Here is a 27,474-nt window from a genome sequence, read left to right as displayed (position 1 = left end):
GCCGCTGCTCGCAAGGGCTCCTCCGGTCCTCTCTAGGCGTCCCGGAGCAAGTTCCGCGTCTCTATTGCTGGCCCGAGGCTCAGCCCACGTCCCGTCGTGCCTCGCGGCGCCCTCGAGTCGCGGAAACACAGCGGCTGCCTGGCTCCGGCTGGGGTCCTGCAGCGCGCGCGGGGAAGGGTCGCCGCTCGGTCAGCGCCGCCCGGGGCCCGAGGCCCCGGAGGACTTTCCCGTCCCGCCCGCAGTCCCGCGCCTTGCGTCCGGTCCCGCGGCGGAGAAGCGGCATGGAAGCCGAGGACCTCCAGGAGGACTTGACCTGCTCCATCTGCCTGGACTATTTCGAGGACCCAGTGTCCATCGAATGCGGCCATAACTTCTGCCGCGGCTGCCTGCACCGCAGCTGGGCGCCGAGCGGCGGCGCGTTCCCCTGCCCCGAGTGCCGGCAGCCGTCGGCGCCCGCCGCTCTGCGGCCCAACTGGGCCCTGGCCCGGCTGACGGAGAAGACGCGGCGCCGGCGACAGGGCCCGGTGCCCCCTGGCCTGTGTGGCCGCCACTGGGAAGCGCTGCGGCTCTTCTGCGAGAACGACCAGCGGCCCGTGTGCTTGGTGTGCAAGGAGTCGCAGGAGCACCAGGCGCACACCATGGCGCCCATCGACGAGGCCTTCGCCAGCTACCGGGTGAGCCGGCTGTAGCGGGGTTGCCGGTATTCCCGGAATACCGTCGTCATGTCATGTCATAGGTCATTGTCATGAGAGACCTACGAGGTGGCCGCAATGCCCATTGGAAGTATGACCTCCTCCGCCCCCCACCTCCCGTGGGAAGAAATTAAGCGACACACAGATCTCAGAGTTGGGGTTAAAACTGAGGTAGGGAGGATCTGTATAGATTTTCCAAGGCACTGGCTCTTGGGAGCTCCCGGCTTAAGACAGTCATACCGAGGGGGTGTATACCAGTGCCGCCCAATAGAAACACGAGGCGAACCACATATGTAATGAAACTTTCCTAATGGTTAAAATAAATGAGTGATGCTAATTTTAGTAATATATTGTATTTAACCCAATTTTCCAGACTATTATCATTCGACATCGATCGCTATGAAAAGTTATCCGTGAGACATTTTACTTTTGTTTTTCATAATACAAAAGATTTTTGAAATCTGTGTTTATGTTTACAGCACATATCAACTCGAACTGTCCACAGTTTGGGTGCTCACCTGGCTAATGGATGCTGTATTGGACAGTGCAGGTGTATATCCACAGGGTTTATAGACAACTGGTGATATGGGAAAATCCTGCCTTGGAGTGGTGAGGCTGGGGTTTGATACTAGCTTCCTTCATCAGTTGGGAAAAATCACTTAATGTTTGAATTTGGAGATTAATCTGTCATGCCTATTTTATGGATTAAGGAGCTTCAGTTGAATAAAGCAGTTTATCTTACTCTACTCCAGCCACACTGCCTTCTTTTGTTTCAAGTCTGTTCTCTTTCTCTACCCACACCTTCCATCCTTTACATCTTTTTAGCTTTTAGCTTGAAGACCTTCCTTGATCATCCTTTCCAGAGTAGCCCTACCCCCCTTCTATTACTGATGGTGTAACTCCAGTGGTCTCCAGCAGAATTGGTATCTAGTAAGTACTGGTTGAATACACAAGTTTAATGATACAAGTTAACGTATTTTGTAAACTATAAAATGACATACAGTTTTATTAACTGATGACAAACAGGAAATATGCAAAGTTCCACCCTTCACTCAGTAACCTTTATTTATGCTTACTGTAAGCCAGGCATTGTTCTAGAATCTGGACATAAACAGATAAGAAGTACATGAGCCTTGTCTTGTAGGGTACATAAGCATGTAGACCAATAATTTCAAGTTTGTATCAAGTTTGTATCAAGTTATCCAAGTTTGTATCCAGTACATGGAAGGTCTGAGGAGAAATGGCTTCACGGAGTTGAACATGAACTCACTCTTGAAGGGTAAGTTGGTAGATAGGGGAGAGGATATTCAGGCCAAAGGAACAGCATATACAACAGTGTTGCTGCTTGGAATGGCATGTGATCAATGTAAGAGTACTGGAAGTTGCTCAATATTTCTGGAGGGTAGAGGGAGGTAGGATGGTGGCAATTAAGGCTGGGGAACTGCTTGGTCTTGCCCTCCTGCCATCTGGCAGTTTCTGTTATTGTAGGGAAGGAATTTTCTAATCTTCCTGGAATTAACCATTTTCATTCAGGGGCCCCTTTTCAGATCTCAACTGTGGTAGGATTCGAAAAGACTTAGGTAGTGTCTTGGAATAGAACCAGCGATACAGGATAATTCATAAATACTGGAACTGTTAAGGACTTTTAAACAATTAAAAAATTCTAGTTAAAATTTATATTTTTCATTATTAAACAAAAGTGAAAACTTAAAAAAATCTTGATAACATTCAAAAGAGCTACTTATCTGATTACAGGCTTCCCATATACATCAAATTTGACAGTGATTACAAAGTGGCAGTTACATAATTGATAAAGGAAAAAGTTACTTGAAATAGCTTTCCAAGTAGCAGGATTATATACCTATTTAACAACTAGAGGTAATAAGTAGATTATATAATGTTAGAAAATATAGTGTTAGAAAATAGCACAGGTGATTTTATGATGTATAACAACTACATAAAGCACTTGGCAACCTAATTTCATCCTCCGCCCCAACATTTCACTATGCAATTTCCAAGCAGATGTGAAAGCTGGAAGAATTTTATAATACCAATACACCCACATCTAGGTTCTGCCATTAGCATTTTCTGTTTATCACCTATCTATTCTCTGCATCCATCAATTCTTGTTTCCTTTTGAGACATTTAAACTTAATTGAAGATAGTCCCCTTCCTCCTGTACTTTAGCATGCTTACCGTCAACCATATTTAACATTCATTTATGGTGGTTTTTGAAGTCACATTTAATACTAAATATGCACATCTTTAGTGTACATTTGCTGAGCTTTGACAAATGCATACATCTGGGCACCCTAAGCCCTTCTCAAGATAAAGAACATTACTGGGGCACCTGGCTGGCTCAGTCAGCGGAGCATGTGCCTCTTGATCGCGGGGTTGTAAATTCGAACTACACATTGAGTGTGGTGCTTACTTAAAAATAAATCTTAAGACAAAAAGAGAGAATATTAACATCAATCCAGGAAGCTCCTCCCTCCTCTCCTAGTTAATCTCTGCTCCCTCTTCCCCACCCAGCTACTGTTCTAATCTTTTTGCAATGAAGATTAGTTTTGCCTGAAGATTAGTTTTGCCTGTTGTGGAACTTCATATGAATAGAATCCTTTTGCAACCTAATTTCATCTGCCCCCTCCAACATTTCACTGTGCAATTTCCATCCACACATGAAAGTTGGAAGAATACTCTGTACTCCTCTATATAGACTCCTTTTGCTCAGCATATTGATTTTGAGATTCACCCATTTTGTGCATGTCAGTAGCCTGTTAATTTTTCTTGCTGAGACATATTCCATTTTATGAACATACTGCAGTTTGCTTATCCATCTCTCTATCATTGCATACCTGGGCTGTTTCCAGTTTTTGAATGAAGCTGGTATGAGTATTCTCATAGAGGTCTTTTTGTGGACGCATGTTTTCATGTTTCCTGGGTCTAGGAGTTGTACTGCTGGGTCTGGGATTGATGTATGCTTCGTTTGACGCCGGCCCTTTTTCCAGAATGGTTGTTCCATTTCTCATAACCACCAGCACCATGTGGAAGCTCTGGAAGCTCCACACCTTTGCCAGTTTTGGTGGTGTCACTCTTCAATGACCTCACTTTGCTGTAGCCATTGTCATTTGTAAGTGATACGAAGAAAAGTGATACTGACTATTTTTCATTATTCTCTTAGGGAAAAAAAAAAATGCCCTGCTTATTTCTAGTTCTGTTCATTTCCTTTTTTTCTTTCTTTTAGCTTTTTATTTTGACAGGTGTTCACATGTTCAGAAAGCCGTTCTAGGCCACTCTTCGGCATTTGACAGCATTCACCGGTTTTTATTTAAATTTTCTCTTCCTTTGGTGTATGAGAAACCATTCTCTCTTGGTTTTTCACCAGCCACCACTCAGCTTAGCTTCTTGTAGGGTTTTGGTCCTCTGCACACCCCTTATATGCGGTTGTTCCTCATTCCAGCCTGGATCACCTTCTTGATAGACTCTTACTGGGGGATTTTACTCATATCTGGCTGCACCTGCTGCCTGTGCTCTAACCACGCCCCCCCCCCATCTGCTTCTGCAGCTCAGATCTCTTACTTGACCCTTAACTGCTAAGTATACTCATCAGAGACCCCTACCCCCAAACTCAATTTAGTCAAGTCTAATTTAATCCCCCCCCTTCTATTTACATACCACTCACTTCCCTATTTGGTAAATAGCCCACAGTCCTTCTAGCTGTCAAGCCAGAACCCAGGAGTGAAATCTGGACTCCTTCCTCTCACAGCCATTTGGTCATTGGTTCTTGCTGGTTTTCCTCTTATGTGTGTATGTGTCTCTCACCTGCGTGCTTCTGTCTACGATCAAGTCCCACCTTCAGCTATCAGGTGCTGCCCCTTCACAGCCCTCTTTGTTAATGCTAATCGACTCCTTTTATTTTGTAATAGCTCATTCAGGTTTTTAAATTCTAAAATGGTATATACTTCTTGTAGAAAATCAAAGCAGAAATTCGTAAAAGTTTTAGTCCCTCACCAAACTTCCAAGCCATTTCTATTCCCCAGAAATAACCAGTGTTAATCTGTAGGTGTATGTTCTTCCAGATTTTTCTTCTATTTAAATATGCACACCCATGCACAGATACATGTATATTTATTCTTTTCAAAACAGAATTATACAATACTATTGTTCTACAGCACAGGGGTTTTTTTGTTTGTTTACTTAGAACACATCAATAGAGAGAGCTACCTGAGATTGGTACAGAGTATCAATATACCATTATTTATTTAATAATTCCCCACGAATGGATAATAAATACTGCTGCAGTGAACATTCCTATACATATTGATTATTTTTGCTAGTGTCTTGTTGCACAGATTATTGGAAGTAGAATTATGCACATTTCAGATGGTTTTAAATCCTGCCAGTTGCCCTTCAAAAGGATGGCACCTTTTTATAAGTCTCCTACTATTGTAGTGTCAGAGGCCTCCCTCGCCAGTATGAGGTATTTACTAAACCTCTAGCAGTTTTCATTTTTTTGCCAACTTAATAGGCAGACTCTATAGAGTGTTATAAAGATGTCAGATCAGAATACTTCCTATGCCAAATTCTGTAAGTATCTTCAACGTTTTCTCAATCGCCTTGCCTGTTTAGCTCTTAAATAAGCAAGTTGCTTGGGGAGACGCTTTCTCTCTGATATGTGTTTCTGCTGGCAGGAAAAACTTCTTGAGACTCAGTGTAGTCTGACGGCCAAGATGAAGAAAGCCATGCATTTGCAGGACATGGAAGTGAAAAATGCTACTGAGTGGAAGGTAATAGCAGAATCTGTTGGGCCTTTCTTGTCTCTCAGACCCTTTGGTGTCATTGGGAGGAGCTTGCATGATGTTGTGAGTGGTCAGGCCCCTTGCAGAGAAGGTGACAGAACAGGAAGTGTGTTTCTCTACTGACCTGTGGCTTTGGGCAGTGGGAGTTCCACATACTTCATCCCCATCTCTCTAAGGTGGTACCCCTCTCCTTCCCACTTTTTCCTAAATATACTCCCTAGGTTGTAGTTGGTCTGGGTCCATAGCATTGTGGAAAGTAAATGGACTTTGCTTTCAGAGATACTGGTCTAGTTGGGAGGCATGATGTGCACGCACAGAAGCACATCTAAAGGCTTAATGAGACCAAACAGTAGGTGTTCTGGAGGCTAAACTAAGTAATAGATGTGAAAGTGTATTTTAGTTTAAAAAGTTCACAAACAAGGCATTGCCATCAGTAGTAGAGACTCAAATGTCACAAAGAATGAACTAACACTATAAAGGCCAGTACGAAGATACCAAATGAGTATAAATAAATTAGCAGGAATTTGTGGAGGGTGGGTAGGAGTTTTCTATAGGTGATTGGGATGGAGAAACCATGGACTGTTGGGGAGTCATGTGCATGGAATTTAGGAGCAAGAGCAGGACAAGGACTGAGCAAGTGTCATGTGGCTGTAGGAGAAGATGAAAAACCAGCGAATGAGATTCGGTGCAGAGTTTGCAAAGCTGCACCACTTCCTGGCCGAAGAAGAGCAGCAGTTTCTTCAGAGACTAAGCAAGGAAGAGGAAGAGACAAAGAAGAAACAGAATGAGAACACGTTAAAGCTCCATCAGATGATCACTTCCTTGAAGGAGCTCATCCTAGAGGTCGGGAGGAAGAGCCAGAGCCCCGCCCTGGAGTTGCTGCAGGTGAGACGGTCACTCACTGAATTTCCTCTTGTCTTTCCTGGTGAGTTGCTTTAATAGAAGAAATGTGTTCTCTCTATTGATAATTGTGTTGCTACTGTCGTTATACAATTAAAGAGTCAAAGATTCCCCATTAAGAGGAACTTAACATGACATTTAGGTATGCTGAGCTCAGGTGCTATGGAGATACCTAGGTTCGCTTGGTTTGCCGAGGATCTGAAGCACATGTAAAACTTTTCCATTCATCTTATACATTTATGATTCTTTGTTAAAATAGTAGAATAAAGCAAACCTAAAATCACTACGGAGATAACTATATCAGTTTTTAAAATAAATTTGTCTTACTAATTTTTAGTCATTATAATCATAGCTTGATAATAACTTTGCTCTTAGCCTCAGATTTTGATTGGTACATTTATTTAAATAATTTCTAATATCCAGTAGCTGTTAAAAGGTTATAATTCTAATTCATTAGCACTTATGGGCACCAGGCTGGCTCAGTCAGTAAAGCATGTGACTCTTGATCTCAGGGTTGTGAGTTCAAGCCCCATTTGGGTATGGAACCTCCTTTAAAAAAAAAAAAAAAGTAATTTTTCAGTACTTAGATTAGGGACTTTTAAGCCAGTTTATTATAATCTTTACCTTTATATCTTCAGCAAGTAAAGTGTCTTTATAGCTTCTTTCAGTTTTAGGATAGGACACAACATTTGTAACTGTCTTCTTTTTTTCCTGCTAATTCATCTTTGGTCTTAGATCCCTCAGAACCTCTCTTTCCTCCACATCATGTGACTAAGGAGGAAAGAACTGTTGAAGAGCCCTTCAATCTGATTACTTTTTTTTCCGCATCAGGAGACAACATTCTGCTCTAAGGAGAGGAGAGAGACACAGACCCACTTACCAGTTATTTTCAGCAAGAAATTGCTAGGGGAGGGGTATTACAGGCTATATTAATGTAATGATTTCCCAGAATTGTCTACAACTTTTACAACTTGCTTGAGCCACGAAGTTTTCTACTCTAGTGTATACTCTAGCAGAATCTTTGAAATAACACATCCAAACAATTTTTTAAATAGAGGTTTAATATCTACTCAGAATGAAACCTCAAAGATACGCATGAACCAGCAGTATACTTACAAAAAATATATCAGCCAATAGAAGTGCAAGGGTAGGGAAATGATTAAAGAAGACAATTGGATTATAGAATCTCAGAGCCTAAGGGAACTTATTTTACTGATCTATTCATTTACCATCTTTTTTCCTGTTATTTCTTCATTTTTAGCCCATAATTCAGTTCCATTCTTATTAGAACTGTATAGACACCTCAAAAAAACCCTATAGAAACATTAAAGAACAATTCTGGGGCGCCTGGGTGGCTCAGTCGGTTAAGCATCCAACTACGGCTCAGGTCATGATCTCGCGGTCCATGGGTTCGAGCCTCGCTTCGGGCTCTGTGCTGACAGCTCAGAGCCTGGAGCCTGTTCCAGATTCTGTGTCTCCTCCCTCCGCCCCTTCCCAGCTCATGCTCTGTCTCTTTCTCTATCAAAAGCAAATAAACATTAAAAATTTTTTTTAAAAAGAAAAAATATTATGTTGTGCCAAACTTTTTATTTTTATGTTTTATTTATTTCTGAGAGAGAGAGAGAGAGACAGCATGAGCAGGGGACGGTCAGAGAGAGAGGGAGATACAGAGTCTGAAACAGGATCCAGGCTCTGAGCTGGCAGTCAGCACAGAGCCAGATGCGGGGCTCGAACCCATGAGGTGAGGTCATGATCTGAGCTGAAGTCGGACGCTTAACTGACTGAGCCACCCGGGCGCCCCTGTTGTGCCTAACTTTTATCTTTTTATTTGAATGTGTTCTTACACAATATACAGTATTCCTCTGGTGTTTGTATTTTTAATTTATGCAAATATTTAATCTTTCTGCATTCCATCTCTTGATTTTTTCAATAGGCACTATGTTTTGTTTTTTTTCCTTTTATAGTTTATTGCCAAGTTGGTTTCCATATAACACCCAGTGCTCATCCCAACAAGTGCCCTGTTTCATGTCCATCACCCCCCTTCCCCTCTTCCCTACCACCCCCTCACCCCCCCACAGCCCTCAGTTTGTTCTCAGTATTCAAGAGTCTTTCATGGTTTGCCTCCCTCCATCTCCCCAATGATTCTTTTCCCCTTCTCCTCCCTGGTGGCCTCTTAAGTTTCTCCTGGTCCACTTATAAGTGAAGACATATGGTATCTGTCCTTCTCTGCCTGACTTATTTCGTTCAGCATAACACCCTCGAGTTCCATACACGTTGCTACACATGGCCAAATTTCATTCTTTCTCATTGCCATGTGGTATTCCATTATATAGATAAACCAAATCTTCTTGATCCATTTGTCAGTTGATGTATATTTAGGCTCTTTCCATGATCTGGTTATTGTTGAAAGTGCTGCTATGAATATTGGGATACATGTGCCCCTATGCATCAGCACTCCTGTATCCCTTGGGTAAATTCCTAGCAGTGCTGTTGCTGGGTCCTAGGGGAGTTCTATTGTTAATTTTCTGAGGAACCTCCACACTGTTTTCCAGAGGGGCTGCACCAGTTTACATTCCCACCAACAGTGTAGGAGGGTGCCCATTTCTCCACATCCTCACCAGCATCTAGAGTCTCCTGATTTGTTCATTTTAGCTACTCTGATGGCCTGAAGTGGTATCTCAGTGTGGTTTTGATTTGTATTTCCCTGATGAGGAGGGGTGCTAAGCAACATTTCATGTGTCTGTTGGCCATTGGATGTCATCTTAGGAGAAGTGTCTGTTCATGCCTTCTGCCCATTTCTTCACTGAATTATTTGTTCTTCGGGTATGGAGTTTGGTGAGTTCCTTATAGATTTTGGATACTAGCCCTTTATCTGATATGTCATTTGCAACTATCTTTTCCTATTCTGTCAGTTGCCTGTCAGTTTTATTGATTGTTTCCTTTGCCGTGTAGAAGCTTTTAATCTTGATGAGGTCCCAGTAGTTTATTTTTGCTTTTGATTCCCTTAAGAGTAAGAAATTGCTGAGGTTGAGGTCAAGGAGTTTGTTTCCTGCTTTCTCCTCTAGGGGTTTGATGGTTTTCTGTCTCACATTCAGGTTGTTTATCCATTTTAAGTTTATTTTTGTGTATGGTGTGAGAAAATGATGTAGTTTCATTCTTCTGCATGTTGTTGTCCAGTTCTTCCAGCACCATATGTTAAAGAGGTTGTCTTTTTTCCATTGGATATTCTTTCTTGCTTTGTCAAAGATTAGTTGGCCATACATTTGTGGGTCCAAATCTGAGTTCTCTATTCCATTGTTCTATGTGTCTGTTTTTGTGCCAATACCATACTGTCTTGATGATGACAGCTTTGTAGTAGAGGCTAAAGTCTGGGATGGTGATGCCTCCCATTTTGGTTTTCTTCTTCAATATTACTTTGGCGCTTCAGGGTTTTTTGTGGTTCCATACAAATTTTAGGATTATTCCAAAATCCAATTTTGATTGAATTACATTGAATGTGTAGATTGCTTTGGGTAGTGGTAGTATTGACATTTTAACAATATTTATTCTTTTGATCCATGAGCATGGAATGTTTTCCATTACTTTGTGTCTTCTTCAATTTCCTTCATAAGTTTTCTATAGTTTTCAGCATACAGATCTTTTACATCTTTGGTTAGATTTATTCCTAGGTAATTAATGGCTTCTTTTGCAATTATGATGAGATCAGTTCTTGATTTCTCTTTCTGTTGCTTCATTATTGGCGTATAAAACTACAACCGATTTCCGTACGTTGATTTTGTATCCTGCAACTTTGCTGAATTCATTGATCAGTTCTAGTCGGCTTCTGGTAGAGTCTGTCGGATTTTCCATGTAGAGTATCATATAATCTGTGAAAAGTGAAAGTTTGACATCATCTTTGCCAATTCTGTTGCCTTTTATTTCCTTTTATATCTGATGGCTAATGCTAGGAATTCCAGCACTATGTTAAACAACAGTGGTGAGAGTGGACATCCCTGTCGTGTTCCTGATCTCAGGGGAAAGCCCTCAGTTTCTCCTCATTGAGGATGATATTAGCTGTGGGATTTTCATAAATGGCTTCTATAATGTTTAAGTATGTTCCTTCTATCCTGACTTTCTCGAGGATCTTTATTAAGAAAGGATGCTGTATTTTGTCAAATGCTTTTTCTGTATCTATAGACTGGATCATATGGTTTTTATCTTTTCTTTTGTAGATGTGATGTATCACATTGATTGACTTGTGAATACTGAACTAACCCTGTAAGCCAGGAATGAATCCCACTTGATCATGGTGGATAAATCTTTTTATATACTGTTGAATTCGATTTGCTAGTATCTTGTTGAGGATTTTTGCATCTGTATTCATCAAGTATATTGGGCTATAGTTCTCTTTTTTTGCTGGGTCTCTGTTTGGCTTGGGAATCCAAGTAATGCTGGCTTTGTAGAATGAGTCTGGAAGTTTTCCTTTGATTTCTATTTTTTGGAATAGCTTGAGAAGAATGGGTATTACTCTGATTTAAATGTCTGGTAGAATTCCTCAGGGAAGCCTTCTGGCCAGGGCTCTTATATGTTGGGAGATATTTGAGAACTGATCCAATTTCTTCACTAGTGATAGGTCTGTTCAGATTTTCTATCTCTTCCTGTGTGAATTTTGGTAGTGTGTGTGTGTTTAGGAATTTGTCCATTTCTTCTAGGTTGTCCAGTTTGTTGGCATATCATTTTTTATAGTATTCCCTGATAATTGCTTGTATTTCTGAGGGGTTGGTTGTAATAAGTCCATTTTCATTCTTGATTGTGTCTATTTCGGTGCTCTCTCTTTTCTTTTTTGAGAAGCCTGGCTAGAGGTTTGTTAATTGTGTTTACTTTTTCAAAAAACCAACTTTTGGTTTCATTGATCTGTTCAACTGTTTTTTTGGATTCTATGTTTATTTCTTTCCTGATCTTTATTATTTCTCTTCTTCTGCTGGGTTTGGGGTGCTCTTGTGCTCTGCTTCTACTTCTTTAGGTGTGCTATTAGATTTTGCACTTGCACTTTTTCTAATTTCTTGAAATAGGCCTGGAGTGCAATGTACTTTCCTCTTAGGACTGCCTTTGCCGCATCCAATAGAGTTTGGATTGTTGTATTTTCATTTTCATTTGTTTCTATTAATTTTTAGTTTCTGCTCTAATTGCCCAGTTGGCCCATTCATTCTTTAGTAGGGTGCTCTTTAACCTCCATGTTTGTGGAGGTTTTCCAGACTTTTTCCTGTTATTGATTTCAAATTTAATAGCATTGTGATCTGAAAGTGTGCATGGTATGATCTCAATTCCTTTATGTTTATTGAGGGCAGCTTTTTGATCCAGTATATGGTCTATCTTAGAGAATGTGCACTCAAGAAGAAAGTGAATTCCATGGCCTCAAGATGCACAGTTCTACATATATCTGTCAGATCCATCTGGTCCAATGTGTCATCAGTTTCATTGTTTCTTTAGTTATTTTCTGTCTAGTTGATCTATCCATTGCTGTAAGTGGAGTATTAAAGTCCCCTGCAACTAGCACATTCTTATCAATAATATTGTTTCTGTTTGTGCTTAATTGTTTTATGTATTTGGGTGCTTCCATATTTGTTGCATAGACATTTATAATTGTTAGCTCTTCCTGATGGATAGATCCTGTAATTATTATATAATACCCTTCTTCATCTCTTGTTACTGCCTTAACTTTAAAGTCCAGTTTGTCTGATATAGTATCGCTACTCAAGCTTTCTTTTGACACCCAGTAGCATGATAGATATTTCTCCACTCCCTCACATTCAATCTGAAGGCATCCTCAGGTCTAAAATGAGTCTCTTGTAGACAATAAATAGATGGATCTTGGTATTTTTTTTAAAATCCATTCTGCTACCCTATGTCTTTTGATTGGAGCATTCAGCCCATTTATAGTCAGTGTTATTATTGAAAAATATGGGTTTAGAGTCATTGTGTCCTTTGTTGGATTTATGCTTGTGGTGGTGTCTCTGGTATCTTGTGTTCCTTGCAACATTTCCCTCATAGTGTCTCTCTGAGGATTTCTTGTAGGGCTGGTTTAGTGGTGATGAATTCGTTCTATTTTTGTTTATTTGGAAAGACTTTTATCTATCCTTCTATTCTGAATGACAGGCTTGCTCGATAGAGGATTCTTGGCTGCATATTTTTTCTGTTCATCACATTGAAGATTTCCTGCCTTTCCTTTCTGGCCTGCCAAGTTTCAGTAGATATGTCTGCAACCACCCTGATATATCTCCCTTTGTCTGTTAGGGATCTTTTATCCCTAGTTGCTTTCAGAATTCTCTCTTTGTCCTATATTTTTTTCCAGTTTCACTATGATATGTCGTACAGAAGATCAATTCAAGTTACTTCTGAGGGGCATTCTCTGTGCTTCTTGGATTTCAATGTCTTTTCCTTCCCCAGATTAGGGAAGTTCTCAGTGATAATTTGTTCAAGTACCCCTTCAGTGCCTTTCTCTCTCTCTTCTTCTTATGGAATTCCTACGATATAGATATTGTTCTGTTTGATTGTATCACTCAGTTCTCGAATTCTCCTTTTGTGCTCTTGGATCAATTTACCTCTCTTGTTCTCAGCTTCCTCTTTTTCTATAATTGTGTCTTCTAATTCACCTATTCTCCTCTCTGCCTCTTCAGTCCATGCAGTGGCTTCTTCCATTTTATTATGCACCTCACTTATAGCATTTTTTTCATTCATCACAACTATTTTTAAGGTCCATAGTCTTTGTAGCAATAGCTTCTCTGATGTCTTCCATGCTGTTTTTCAAGCCCAGCGATTAATTTTATGACTATTATTCTAAATTCTTCTTCAGTTATGTTGCCTGTATCTGTTTTGATCAATTCTTTAGCTGTCACTTCCTCCTGGAATTCCTTTTGAGAGGAGTTCTTCTGTTTCATCATTTTGGCTAGCTTTCTGTCTCTTGTAAATTTAAATGCTTGTTATGCATTCTGTGCCTACGAGTACTGGTATATTAAAGGAGGCCAATTGACTGTCCAGGGCCTGTTCGTTCAGGTAGTATTCTTTTAATGGTGTCTCTTGGTCTCGCTTTTGAGACTTTGGTTATTTTATTTCCATACTCATAGTGATATTTGGGACTCTCCACCATGTATACTTTGGCTTGTTTCTTGAGGTAGCTGTATGAAGCTATCTTTTTAGTGGACTCCGTCTCATTTCCTCCCAGCCTCTTGCGGTTCAGAGTCTTTTCGTTTCAGCCCTTCTTTGTTTCAAAGATTCAGGCAGGAGATACAGAACTCCCTACTTCTCCGCCATCTTGCCACCATCCCCCATCATAACTACTTTTCAGGTCCATAATCTTTGTAGCAATATTTTTAGCAATAGCGTCTCTTGTGTCTTCCATGCCTTTTTCAAGCCCAGTGATTAACTTTATGACTATTGTTCTAAATTTTTGTTCAGTTATGTTGTTTATATCTGTTTTGACCAATTCTTTAGCTGTCACTTCTTCCTGGAATTTCTTTACAGGACAGTTTTTCTGTTTCATCATTTTGGCAATTTTCTGTCTCATATGTTTTAAAAGCTTTGCATGTGCTCTGCACCTGCGAGTATTGCTATATGAAAGGAGTATCATAGACTCTCCAGGGCCTGTCCATTCAGGAAGTGTTCTTTTAATGGTGTCCCTTGGTCTCTCTTGTTTGCCTTTGATTATTTTACTTCCCTACTCGTAGTGATAGAGACTCTCCACCATGTGTACTTTGGCTTGTTTCTTGAGGTAGCCCTCGAAAGGAAAATAGACAAACAAACAGGAAACAAAAGCACGCAAATGCAGAAACAAATCAAACAAACAAGCAAACTGAAAAAAAACAAAACAACAAAAGACAAAGGATAGTCTAAAAGTATAAAACTAGAAATCCTAGCTACAATTAAAGAGCAGAGTGGAGGCAGTGGTGATGGTAGAGCATACACAAAGAGAGAAATGACAAGGGTGGGGAAAAAGAGAAATTGAACATTGACCAGGCAAAGAGACTAAAAGGCTTAATTCAGAGAGAGCAAAAGGAGAATACGGCAGGAGGTGAGGAGAAAAAAAAAAAAAAAAAGAAACGAAGATAATGTTACCCAGAGAAACTGTACAGTCTGATTATTTCAGAGAGAGAGAGAAAGGAAGGTAATGATGGAGGTGTAGAACAATTCATCAAGAGAATGGATTAAATATGCCTGTTTAAGCAAACCTATAACCAGAATACCCAGTCCAGAGGAGGGGAGAGATAAGAATGAGATAATGGAGAATATATCTGAATAGCAAGAATTGATCTAGAGTTAATCATGGCAATGCATCAGTGCTGGTCTTGGGGGAGGGGTTGTTTGTTTCCCTATTATCTATCTGGGCTCCAGTAAAAAAAAGCAGCTACCCAGCACAGATGGGTGTGGTTTGGTATAGGCAGGTCCCACCTCCACTGTGGGTCCTGAGGGCTGCTCCCTGAGGCCCCACCTTGGTGGTTGTGGGGGAAAAAATGGCAACCTCCTAGTCCCTTCTCAAACCAGGCATTGCAAATCACTCTTTTGGGTCCGATCTCACTGTGCCATGAGTGCAGCTGAGGTGGGCCATGTTCTTACTCCATGTGCATTAATGATACTGCTCAAAATGTAATCCTGCAAGCTGGAGCACTTCCTAGCAGGGGATCGAGTAGGGGATCTGTTCCTCCTGAAGCCAACTGCGTCCCTTGTGTACAGTCTATCTTGGAGGGAATTTCTGGGACCAAGGCACCCAGCCCAAAGAAAGCTCCACAGTTAGAGATAGGATTTCTCTCTGAAAGCACTTTGGTTAGAGATGGGATGATAGGGCCCCTCTCTGTCCCTTGTCAAGGTTTTTCTCTTCTCTAGGGACAGTTCTACGATTCCCCAGCTGCTCTTTCTCTTCCCTTTGTCCCTCTGCAGAGAGGACTCCCTCCCCTCCATGCCTCCATGTCCTGGCCCATTTTTGTCTTCCCCAGTTCACAGTCATGCACCTATGAAGCTGTCTTCTTAGTAGACACCGTCTCTTTTCCTCCTAGACTCTTGCGGTTCAGAGTCCTTTGGCTTCAGCCCTTCTTTGTTTGAGAGATGCAGGTGGGAAGTACGGAACTCCCTATTTCTCTGCCATCTTGCCCCCCACCTCTCTCTTTATCTTGTCTTGTATTTTTTAATACTTAAAAAAGGACAGGGGTGCCTGGGTGGTTCAAGCATCTGACTCTTGATTTTAGCTCAGGTCATGAAATATTTTTAAACTATACTTTCAACTTTAAGTATTGTTTGTGTTTGTGGATTCAGGCAACATCATTTTTACTGTCATAACAAAATAAATATGTTTAAATATATTTTAGTGTAACATCCAGAGAGAAAAATGCATAAATCATACACCTGACAGATTATCACCAAGTGACCCATCCATGGAACCAGCAACCAAGTCAAATAATAGAACACGAGTAGCTTGCCAGGCGCCCTCCGTGTGCTCCAGTCAACACCCCTTCCCTTCTCCTCGAGGTTGTTGTCCCTCCAGACTCCTCACACTGTTCTGTTTTGTCTGGTTTTGAGTAAGACTTTTTCAGTATGTGCTGCTTTTGCTCCACATCATGTTGTGAAGTTACCCTATGTTGCTGTAGATGACAGCAGATGTTTGTTTGCATCACTGTACAGCTTCTCAACCAGGAGCAATTTTGCTTGCCCTGGGGGGCAGTGTTGGGGACATTTTTGGTTGTCACAACCTGAGGGTGGCTATTACCGGCATGTGGCGGTAGAGGCCACGGATGCTGCTAAACATCCTATAATGCACAGAACATGCCTCTCCCACAGCTCCCAGCAAAGACTTCTCCAGCCCCGAATGTTAATAGTGCTGAGGTCGAAGGCCCTGTTCTGCAGTATTCCATGGTATTAGTATACCAAAAATACCATTCACTCTAGCAAAATTTGGGTTGTTTCTAGTTTTTATTGTTACAAAAAAAGCAGTTATGAACATGTCTTTTTTGGTGCATATGTGTCTGTGTGTCTGTCAGTTATGTACCTGTGAAAGCAATTCCGAATCACAGGGCATATGTTGGTTCAGCTTGAGTAGATGATTCCAAACTATTTTCCAAAGTGGTTGTGTCAGTTTATACTGTTACTTGCAGTGTGAGAGAGATCAGTTGCTCTGTGTGATCATCAGTGCTTAGAATTGTCAGCTCTCTACTTTTAGCTGAATGGTATAGAATGTTAACTCAGGCACTCAGTCAGCACCCCTTCCCTCCTTCCAAAGGGTAGATGCATTTCCCAAACGACTAATGTGGTTGAGCATTTTTTCATGTGTTAATTAACCATTTTGATACACTTCTGTTTCTTTTTAAAAGCTTTCTTGAGGTATAATGTATATATCTTATAATTCACCTATTTTAAGTGTACTTTTTATCATTATTAAGTGATTTTTGTAGTTTTACCAAGTTGTGGAAACCTTACCAAAGTCCAGTTTTGGAGCATTTGTGTTTGTATATAGTTAATCTCTGTTCCTGCTTCCAGTCCCAGACAACCTACTTTCTGACTCTTATAGATTTCCCTTTTTGAAATATACCACATAAACAGAGTCATATAATATATGGTCATTTGTGTATGGAATCTTTCATTTATAATGTTTTTGAGGTTCAATCATGTTGTAGCATGTATTAGTACTGTATTTATATTCCTTTTTTTTAAATCCCTGAATAGTATTTCATCGGAGACTATACCACATTTGTTTCTCTGTTCACTAATTGATGTACATTTGGGTTGTTTCCACCTTTTGGCTATTAAGAATGATGCTCCATGAACATTTGCCTGCCATTCTTTGTTTGGACATACCTTTTCATTTCTCTTAGGTAGATAGTAGGAGCATAATTGTTGGGCTGTGCCATATATTTATATTAAATTCTTTTTTTTTTTCTGAGAGAGAGAGACAGCATGAGCAGGGAAGGGCCAGAGAGAGAGGGAGACACAGAATCAGAAGCAGGCTCTAGGCTCTGAGCTAGCTGCCAGCACAGAGCCTGATGCAGGGCTCGAACCCACTAACCATGAGATCATGACCTGGGCCAAAGTCAGAGGCTTAACTGACTGAGCCACCCAAGCGCCCCTATATTTAATTCTTTAGAAACTGCCAAACTGTTTTCCAGAGTGGCTAAACCATTTTACGTTCCCATCACATCGTCAACAATACTTGTTAGTGTCTGTAGCTGAAAGAGAATAGATGGAGAAGTAGGCAAAAAAACCCAGGGGAGAGTTCGTGTCATAGTGCCAAAGGAGAAAGAATAGGATTTCAAGGGATTGGTTAACATTGTCAGATGGTGCAGAGAGGTCATGTGAAGAAAGATTCTATGTGTCAGTCCATTGCCTTTGGCAGCATAAGATCATATATGACATTAACAAAAGCAATTGACAGAAAAATACCTGCTCCCGAAGTTGAGTACCAGATCTTAGGAGGAAGGGGCATAACTTGCTTATGTTTTTCTTCTCTTCACAGAATCCAAAAGATGTATTGACCAGGTATGAGCTGCTGCTTTCTTATGGGGCCTGGATGGAATGGTAAAGATACAGGCTGAATAGACGGGAAACAGGCCTGGACTCCAAAGAACAGTCTGGGCACACCCTGGGAGTCTATGGAGGAGGAATTCTGCTGTTCACTTTTGCAAGGGGGAATGGGAGAGTGGTGGTGTGAGCTTTGGGCTTGGAACCTTCCACAGGAGGTGGGTGTCTTGGCTGCTTGAGTTGTATCCTATAAGAAGAACAACCTTCTCTACTTTTCTTAGGAGTGAGAACCAAGATGTGAACTATTCCCCTGAAGTTCTAACAGTGAAGACTGTGTGCAAGATACCCATGATGAAGGAAATGCTGAAGCGATTCCAAGGTGAGCAGGTTGGAACTCCCTAGAAATCTTTAAAATAAGAGAATAAGCAATGAGAAAAGTTTGGAAAGGAAAGAGAAAACAGAGCATGCAGCTAGCAGGAAAAATGGTAAAAACTACTTAGGAATACGTGGATATGTGCTTCATTCAAGAAGCATTTACTTAACACATACTAGAGGTTATAAGAGTGATATAGAAAGAAAAAGACCTTTCTAAGAATTTAAGCAAATTGGAGAGGCACACCCGTATCACTTACTGTAACATAGTGGGATCTACTGTTTATGGTGGTATGAATAAGATATTATGGAAGTACAGAGAAAGAGCTCTGTTGGGGTGAAGTGGGGAGGTTTTCACACTTAGGTGACATTGATCTGGGATTTCAGGGGTGAGTAGGAGTTTGCTAAATGGATAATGGAGGCATATTCATGTAAGCAGAGTGAGCAGTGTGAGCCAAGATGTGGAGGAAATGGAGGGGAGGGTATCCAGTGTGACTAAACCATAAGATGCATGTGGGGAAAGGCAGGAGCTGAGGTTGAGAAGATGATCATAGAAAAGTCTGAAGATAAATTTACTGGATCTCCAGGGAAGCGCCAAGGCATGTAGGTGTCAAAGCTACACAGGTGGTTCTCATGTGCACATCTCTGATGAAGAACCACGTGGTAGCCTAAAACTTAGCTAACTAATAAAACTAAAATAAAACAGATATTTTATATGAAGAACAGGTTTCCCAACCCTGGATGTCAGGAAGTGCAGGCCAAGGATCCCTGAAAATTGTGAAACAAATGAGGTGAGGTCTATAATGGCTCCATCCTCCAGCCTTGAAAGAGCTTTTGGGCCACTATAGGGAGGAGTAGTGGAGGTGGAACCAGATTGAGGAATGGGGATGAGTCCAGGGAGAACAAAGCAGTGAGAACTTGCAAAGTACTAGGCAGAGTACTGGCAAGGAAAGGGCTGTTGAGAGGGAGAGTCCTGATGATCGACGGAGGTGCCCCCTGAGTATTCAGCAGAGTACTGCTCAGCACGTGCTTGTGAAAAATTACCTTAGGCTGAGGAAGGCCTTTCCAAAATGATTAGAAGGAACAGTTCCTGAGGCTCCCACAGGCCCTAGACAATGCTCGTTCCTACCAGCCAGACTGGAAAACCCTTCATTCCTGGGAAAATCTTGCCTCATTTGTGGAGAGTAATTAGCCCTACACTGAGCACTGCTTTGGGCCCACCTTAAAAGTCATGAGTTTAAGACCCAAAAGGATCAAGTTATTTCCAGATAACTGCATCCCGAGACAAAGCTTGAGGTTTAAAAATGAGTACCCAACAATGTAAGTTCACAATGCTTGGCATCCAATCAAAGATTACTGAGCATGCAAAAAGGTAGGAAGGCATGACCCATAATGAGAATAATTGATGGAGACTGACCAGGATTGATCCAGGTGTTAGAATAAGCTCCAAAGGACTTTATAATACATTTATTATAACTACCCTGTAAAGAGGGATTTGGAGATGTGGAAGATTTAAAAAATCCCAGATCAAACCTCTGCAGATAAAACCACAGTGACTGAGATGAAGAATACACTGGTTGTGATTAATAGGTGAATAGATATTGCGGAGAAAAAGGCGAGTGAACTTGAAGATGAAGCAGTAGAAACTACAAAATGAAATGTTCAGGAAAAAAACTTACAAAATGAGAAGAGCACTGGTGAGCTGGGGAACAATATCATGCAGTCTTATGTGGAGTAATTGGGGTCCCTGAAAAGATGAGCGGAATGAGGATGAGATAGGAAAAGTATCTGAAGAAATAATGACCAACAATTTTCCAAATTTGATGAAGACTCTTAAGTCCACAGATCCAATAAGCTCCACTAGTCCTAAACAGAAGAAATAGGATGGAAACTACACCAAAAAATGAGTGTTAAGAGAAAATTTTCTATGCAAGAATAGAAAAAGCACATGTTACTTATAAAGGAAAAAAAAAGATGACATTGTATTTCCCTGAATTCACCAAATATTTAAGAAAGGAATCTCCAGGGGTACTTGGGAGGCTTGTTGGTTAAGCATCCAACTTCAGCTCAGGTCAAATTCTCACAAGTCCTGTATTAGACTCTGTGCTGACAGCTCAGAGCCTAGAGCCTGCTTCGGATTGTGTGTCTCCCTCTTTCTCTGCCCCTTTCTCCACTCTAGCGCTCGCTCTCTTTCTCTCTCTCAAAAATAAACATTAGATTTTTTTTAAAAAAAGAAAGAAATCTCCATTCTGTGTGAACTTGCACAAAAAACTGAAGAGAGGACAATTCCCAATTCATTCTATGAGGCCTGCATTATCATGATACCAAAATCAGACAAAAACATTACCAGAGAAAAGGTCTATAGATCAACATCCCTCATGAACACAGACAGAAGAATTCTAAAGGAAATTTTAGCAAATCGAACCTAATGATATATTGAAAGATAATGAATCATAACCAAATAGGTTTTATTCTAGAAAAGCAGGGTTGGTTTAACATTTGAAAAATCTGTAATTCACCACATTAGCGGACTGAAAAAAGGAAAACTATATGATCACCTCAGTAGATGCAGAAAAAGAATTGGTCAAAACCCAGCATCCATTTCTGATTTTAAAAAATACTCGAGAAATGGACATGGAGAGTCTGGGAGGGAAGAGAATCGGGAGGTGGGGAGGCCAGGGAGGAAGTTAGAGACACAGTTAAAGTACGAGGTGCTGAAAGTCTGAGTGAGGACAGTGGTAGTGAGAACAGAGGAGGAAAGGAACCTGGGTGGTATTTCCAGAGGTGGATTTGATAGGACTAAGTGACTAATAAGCCATCAAAGGTCAAACTAATAAGCCTCAAAGAAAGAGGAGTCAGATAACCTCAAGATTTCAGTGTCAGTTGTTTGGGTGAAGGTGTATACCTCAGAGAACACAGAAGACAAGATGTCTGCATGTGAATGGGTATTTGTCTCAAGAGGATGGAAAGGCACAGAATAGTGAGTTCCATTTTGAGTGATCTGTTAGGGGCCTGTGGAGCTGCCCAGTGAACAGCTGGAACCAGGGAAGAGTAAATTTGCTAACAATGACATCCCTGTGTCCCAGGGCAAAGAACCAGTCCATCAGCCATCTTGGTGTGGTCCTGATTCACCAGGTCAGAATTCGTTACTATTTCTCCCAACTTTATGCTGATTGTGAAGACTTGGGGTCATGAAATAATGAGCCCCCTGTTTTTAGGTCTTAATCTTTAAAAAATTTTTAACATTTATTTATTTTTGATTTTTAAATATAATTTATCGTCAAATTGGTTTCCATACAACACCCAGTGCTCATCCCAACAAGTGCCTTCCTCAATGCCCATCACCCACTTTCCCCTCTCCCCACGCACCATCAACCCTCAGTTTGTTCTAGGTATTTAAGAGTCTCTTATGGTTTGAGAGACACAGAGAGAAAGAGTGCGAGCAGGGGAGAGGCAGAGAGAGAAAGGGAGATACAGAATTTGAAGAAGGCTCCAGGCTTCAAGCTGTCAACATAGAGCCCAATGTCGGGCTTGAACTCACAAACTGTGAAATCATGAAGGTCTTAATCTTTTAGAGCAGAAGGGGAACGAAGATTTCATTTAGTTTAGGGCCACAGTGTGGCCTGTGGGGCCCAGCTGAGGATCAGTTGAGAGGCAGTGGGGAGTCCCATCCCTAACAGTTCTTGTTAAGAGAAGGATGGGGCTGAAGGTGGAAAGGAGGGGCATTTCTGGAGAAGGGTTGGTGGTAAGTTGTCACACTGTAAATCTCTGTTCTCATTTTCTCTACAGTGGCTGTAAATCTAGCTGAACACACAGCCCATCCCAAACTTGTCTTCTCCCAGGAAGGGAGATTTGTGAAAAATGGAGCATCAGCCAGTTCTTGGCCATTGTTTTCCTCAGCTTGGGGCTACGTTAGTGGATGGAGGAACCCTCCAAAGACCACACAGTCTGTGGAAAGATTTCAGCACTTACCCTGTGTTTTGGGAAAAAACGTTTTCACTTCAGGGAAGTATTACTGGGAAGTTGAGAACCGAGATAGCCTGGAGATTGCTGTGGGAGTGTGTCGGGACGGCATCATGGGGATTGTTGATAGTTCAAAAATGTCCCCCATTACGGGAATCTGGGCTATTTGTTGGAGTTCTGCTGGCTACCGGCCCCTAACAAGCTTTTCTGTAAGTCCTATCAAGCAAGAGCCTGCTCTTCACCGGGTGGGAGTTTTCCTAGATCACGAGGCGGGGGACATCTCCTTCTACAGTGCTGTGGATGGAGCGCATCTACACACTTTCTCTTGTCCTCATACCTCCAGCCTCCGGCCATTTTTTTGGTTGAGTCCATTAGCATCTTTAGTCATCCCAGCAGTGACTAGTGGGAAATGAGGCTGTTCTTCCCCTACCCAGGAATCTCTGACTCTACCCCAACCTGGGGACATGGATCCCTTGGTCCTCTTCTTTCACTCTGTACATACTGGTCCAGGTAGCACATCAGTACTGTCCATTCAGATTCCAATTTGACATCTTGTTCAGCTCCTTGCGTGCACTGTGCACAGGCATGTATGGCAGACCTCGATAGGGGCCTTTCCAGTACCCACTTGCTCCACGACCCTTCTTCTCTTCTGGTTCTTCCTCATTGAACTGTTTGCTGTGCACCCTCCCTGTGCTTCAGGAGTGGCAGCTCTCCCCAATGTGAGACAATTCTGGCCAATGAGCTGGAATGAGAAATGTTCCAAAATGCGTCTGGAGAAAAATTTTGTAGCTTTAAAAAAGAGGTATTTGAGGAGACACAGCCCCACTTCTGACGTTAGCAGATGTCTTGAAACTGAGCAGAGCGCAGTGTCAGTGGAAAGGAAGAAGGAACGTGGGCTTTGTTGGCTTTGTTGGACTGTTGGGAATTTCCTTAATCCCCAGTTTCTTGTCAGAGGAGGTTATTGCTCCCTTAATGTATAAGGCAATTCAGGTTGCATTTTCATATAGGATGGTCTTTTTTTCTGAAACTTTATAGATTTGTAGACTCTGTTTCTGCTCAGTAATGTAATTCCTCTGCTCTCCAGTAGGTATGGATACCTCCCACTTTTCCTGATCAGAAAGTTGAGGGAATCTTCCCTTACTCTGCCCAGGCTGTGCCTCTTCTTCACTCGACCACATCCTTGCCTTCAAGTGTTCAGTATGTTTCCATCTGGCAAGTTCTTACGTTGTGTATGCAAGGTATTAACGTCAAACCTAAAATGTTGGGAGACACTTGCTAAGCATTCACACCACACTTCTTGCCTCTTCAGTAATGCTCTTCTATGACTCCCACAGAAACTTGGTGTGAGATGGAAATTAAAATCCTCTTTTTACAAGTAAGAAAACAGAAAGAGTTTACCTTTGGGGTAACTCACTCAGTACTGTTTAGCTGGCAAATAGGAGTGTTGGGATTAAATCCAGATGGGTCTGAGTTAAAAGCCTGTGCCCTTTTCTGGTCTTTATAAGCTTCTGGCCTTTGTAATGCTCTCTGTAAGTATTTATTGAATGCAGATTGCACATTAGCATCATCTTTGCATCGGGCTTTTATTTTGTTATACATTTTAAATTCAGGTATATGTGTTTTCGCTCATTTTATCTTTGTTCTCTAGAGTACAAGCTCTCAGGATTGTGACAGGAACTGGGTAGTTATTTTAAAAATAATGATTGTTTCTCTCTAGTTGTAAAAGTTGTCCACTTATGGTAAAAAATTTGGAACATACAAAAAGTGTAAAGAAGCTGAAAGTTCTTGATAATCTCCCCACTTCTAACATTTTAACGTGTTTCCTCCCAGACTTCTGTAGACTTTCTGGCAGTGATTTAATAGGGCTTCTTATAAAACTTCCAGTACCTTCCCTAACCCTTCTTTCTCTCCCATGTCCCTGCCCATCCTGGCTTGTCTTCCTCTTCAGCCTGATCAACCCCCCTCATCCAATGATTTCTGCTGAATTCTCCTTAATTTTCCAAAGTACTTGCTGTTAGGAGTTGAATTGTATCCTCTAAAAAGATAGGTTGAGGTCCTACCTGTGAATATGACCTTATTTGGAAATTAAGATGAGGTCATTAGGGTGGGCCCTAACCCAATATAACTGGCACCCTAATAATAATAGTAATAATAATCTGCAGTGCGCATGGAAGTGCCACGTGAAGACACAGAGAGAAGATGGCTGCGGGAGAGATTGGTGTCATGCTGCCACAAGCCAGCTGAGGGCTGCTAGAAGCTGGAAAAGGCAAGGAAGAACCCTTCTCTAGGAGCTTTTAGAGGAGCATGGCTCTGCCAACCCCTTGATTTCAGACCTATAGCCTCCAGAACTGTGAGATGATAAACTTTTGTTATTTTAAGCTTCTGGTTTGTGGCTTGTTACGGAGCCTTAGGAAGCAAATACATGTGCCCATCAGGACTTCTCCAGTGCCTGCCTTGTTTGTTTCCAGTCCTTAGGAAACTCATCACTACCTTTCTTCCATCTTCCTCCTGAGCTGTTGAGCCAGCTTCTGCTACAAAGTCTAGCTTTCTGACTTCAAGTGGGCTCCTTGAGCTGCTTAGTGAACAACACTTATTTTTTTACCCCTTGACTTTCTCTTACATCTCTGGTGGCAGTGATTCCAGACCATTTCCTCCTCTCTCAAGGCTTCATGAGCCCTCATTCATACTAGTATAGGGGAGGGAAACTTTACCTCTACCTGTCTTAGGTTTTCAGCTGGGCCTCTTAACAAGAAGTCAGATTAACAAGAGAAAAACAGTTTATTAATACATGCAGCACACACCATTCAGGAGAAACCTAAAATGAAGAGTAACTCAAAGTGGAGGCTTAGAATTCTGGCTTACATAGTACTTTTAACAAATAATAGTACATTTGTGGAGAGATGACAGGATGAAGGAAGAATATCTTAGCCTTCCAGGTGTGGCAGTCCGTGGGAAGGTAAATGCATGTGAGGAAACTAATGGAAGAAATGCTTGTTTGCAGATTCCTCTTTGGTGTTATCTCCAGCAAAAGGAGAATGTATATCCTGTCTGCAGACAGAAAAAGGGGAGCTTTTTCTGGGTTTGCTGCTCTTAATTGCCTTCAGCTCATGCTAAAGAGGCATATTTTGGGCTGACACATTCTGGTTTCCTTCACTATTATAAAAGACCTTGCCTCTTTTACTGAGAATATTCTTCTCTTCTCTTACTCTACCTATTTTATTACCAAAATTTTTTGCCTCTTTTGTGTGTCTTGATATTGGCTCCTCTCAGGTATGGGATGGGACACAGGTATCATATTTACTAAAAATGAAATAAACTCTTATGATGCTTCTGATGTACAAACAGAACTATTACAAAAACTTGTAATAGTTTTCAGTGTTACTTAGGGATTTTTCTGAGTCTTTACTATGTTAACATGTTATGACATATTGGAAGAGGTATTTTATTACACAGGATTTCTCAAACTTATTTCACCACAGGAACTAACTGAGGGACCAGCTCAGAGACTTCCCAGAACATGGTTTGGTAACAACTATTTATCCTAAACTTTCTCCAGAAGATCTTGACTCTCTCAGATTTCAACCTAGACTTGCACTGCCCCACCCTGAAAGTTGATGGGTACGTGCATAGGTGCTATAAGCACAAATGTCTATACTGTGTGATAGTGGATAAGGCTCTGCTGAAATCTTTTCTCTTGGAGACTGGGTTTTTGTTATGTAGAGCATTCTAGGCACATATTTCAATGATGTCTATTCCTCCTCCTCCTGGCTCTGGCAGGAGGAGATCTTTCTCAACTTTTCATTCTGAGAATTTGGTGGAGTTCCTGGAGGTAAATCCATAAATATTTGCTCTCCAACCCCCAACCCTGCAGCTCCCAGAAGTTTCTCACCCTTAAGCTAGCCCACGTTCAATCTCACACTCAACCTTCATCAAAAGCATTATTTATTCCTACAAGTTTATAGCTCTGGTGGATTTTGCTTCTCCTTTGCTAAGGAGATCTTAGCTTTGCCTCTGTGGATTTGCCTGTCTATCCAGATTTTGGGGTTGCAGTTTGCCATACAACCTCAGTTCTCTGATGGGCCCAGAAAAAGCTGTTGCTTTTCAGTTTTCTCATCTTTTTCTTGTAAGGATGTGAGTTATGACTTCCTGATTCTTTACACATAGGAGCTGAAACTGCAAGTCTTTCATAATATATCATAATATTAAAATAGGCTTCTTTTGAGACCCCTGTATGGTTAATTGTGTCATCTCAACTAAAGGATGCCTAGATAGCTGGTAAAACATTACTTCTGGGTGTGTCTGTGAAGGTGTTTCCAGGAGAGATTAACATTTGAACTGATAGACTGAGTCTATCACATTTTCACCAAAGTGGGTAGACATCGTCCAATCAATGGAGAGTCCGAATAGAACAGCAGAGAGGCAAGTTTCTCCTCTGCCTGAGCTGGGACATCCATCTGCCCAGGAACTTTGGGGCTCCTGGTTCTTGGGCCTTCAGACATGGAATGGGACTTATACTATTGACCCCCTAATTCTTGAGCCTTTGGACCCCAGCTGGAACTTACACCATTAGTTCCCTTAGTTTTCAGGTCTTTGGCCTTGGATTGAATTACAGCACCAGCTTCTTCCCTCATTTTTCAGCTTGCAGACAGCAGATTGTAGGACCTCTTGGCCTCCATGATGATGTGAGGTAATGGCCAGTGATCTGTCCATTCTGTTGGTTCTGTTTTTCTGGAAGACCCCTTGTTTGTTTGTTTTTTAATCATCTAGTCTTTCCGTTCTTAACTGTTAGTCTTAAACTATTTGCCTTTAAAGTTATTGTTTCTATCCAACATGGGCCCAGCAGAATAGCTCCTGAAAAGAAGGGTGGTGAGAAGAAGGGCTATTCTATCATCAAGATAGTGACAAGAGAATACACCATCAATATTCACAAGCATCCATGGAGTGGATTTCAAGATGTGTGCCCTGTGGGCACTCAAAGAAATCTGAAAACTTGTCATGAAGGAGATGGGATACTTCAGATGTGCACATTGATACTACTGTGGGCCGAAGGAATAAGTAATGTTCTATACCATGTGCATTTGTGGTTGTCCAAACAACAAGGATGAAGATTCATCAAACAGACTCTCTACATTGGTTACCTATGTACTCGTCATCACTTTCAAAAATCTCCAGACAGTAGATGTGGATGAGAACTAACCACTGATTGTCAGATAAAGGTATAAAACTGCAAGAAAAAAAGCTATTGTTTGATACAGTTTGATGAAAATATA

The 27,474-nt window shown here is 41.4% G+C and overlaps 1 protein-coding gene across 2 annotated transcripts; it reads left to right on the top strand.

Annotated features, from left to right (window-relative positions):
* Nucleotides 1–27,474, top strand: TRIM4 (tripartite motif containing 4). 2 transcript variants are annotated; one of them, XM_039223713.1, is made up of 7 exons: nucleotides 5–674; nucleotides 5,384–5,479; nucleotides 6,146–6,376; nucleotides 17,865–17,887; nucleotides 18,151–18,248; nucleotides 22,031–22,246; nucleotides 24,367–27,474. In XM_039223713.1, exons 1-7 carry the CDS (start codon nucleotides 282–284, stop codon nucleotides 24,456–24,458), a joined length of 1,149 nt encoding a protein of 382 aa, XP_039079644.1. In that variant the 5' UTR covers nucleotides 5–281; the 3' UTR covers nucleotides 24,459–27,474. The 2 variants fall into 2 exon arrangements, with proteins under 2 accessions (XP_039079643.1, XP_039079644.1); XM_039223712.1 differs by having other exon boundaries at nucleotides 1–674; nucleotides 22,031–24,460.

Source organism: Hyaena hyaena, unplaced genomic scaffold (genome assembly GCF_003009895.1).
Source record: "Hyaena hyaena isolate Hyena2069 unplaced genomic scaffold, ASM300989v1 scaffold_1438, whole genome shotgun sequence".
Classification (NCBI taxonomy): domain Eukaryota; kingdom Metazoa; phylum Chordata; class Mammalia; order Carnivora; family Hyaenidae; genus Hyaena; species Hyaena hyaena.
The sequence above is the reverse complement of the archived record's forward strand: the minus strand, read 5'-3'. Positions and strand labels throughout refer to the sequence as shown.

Excerpts from the sequence above, each read along its gene's own strand:
- TRIM4 (XM_039223712.1), top strand. The coding sequence starts at position 282 with ATGGAAGCCGAGGACCTCCAGGAGGACTTGACCTGCTCCATCTGCCTG. Across the intron at positions 6,377-17,864 it reads CCGCCCTGGAGTTGCTGCAG|AATCCAAAAGATGTATTGAC; the intron begins GTGAGACGGTCA and ends TTCTCTTCACAG. Across the intron at positions 17,888-18,150 it reads CCAAAAGATGTATTGACCAG|GAGTGAGAACCAAGATGTGA; the intron begins GTATGAGCTGCT and ends TACTTTTCTTAG.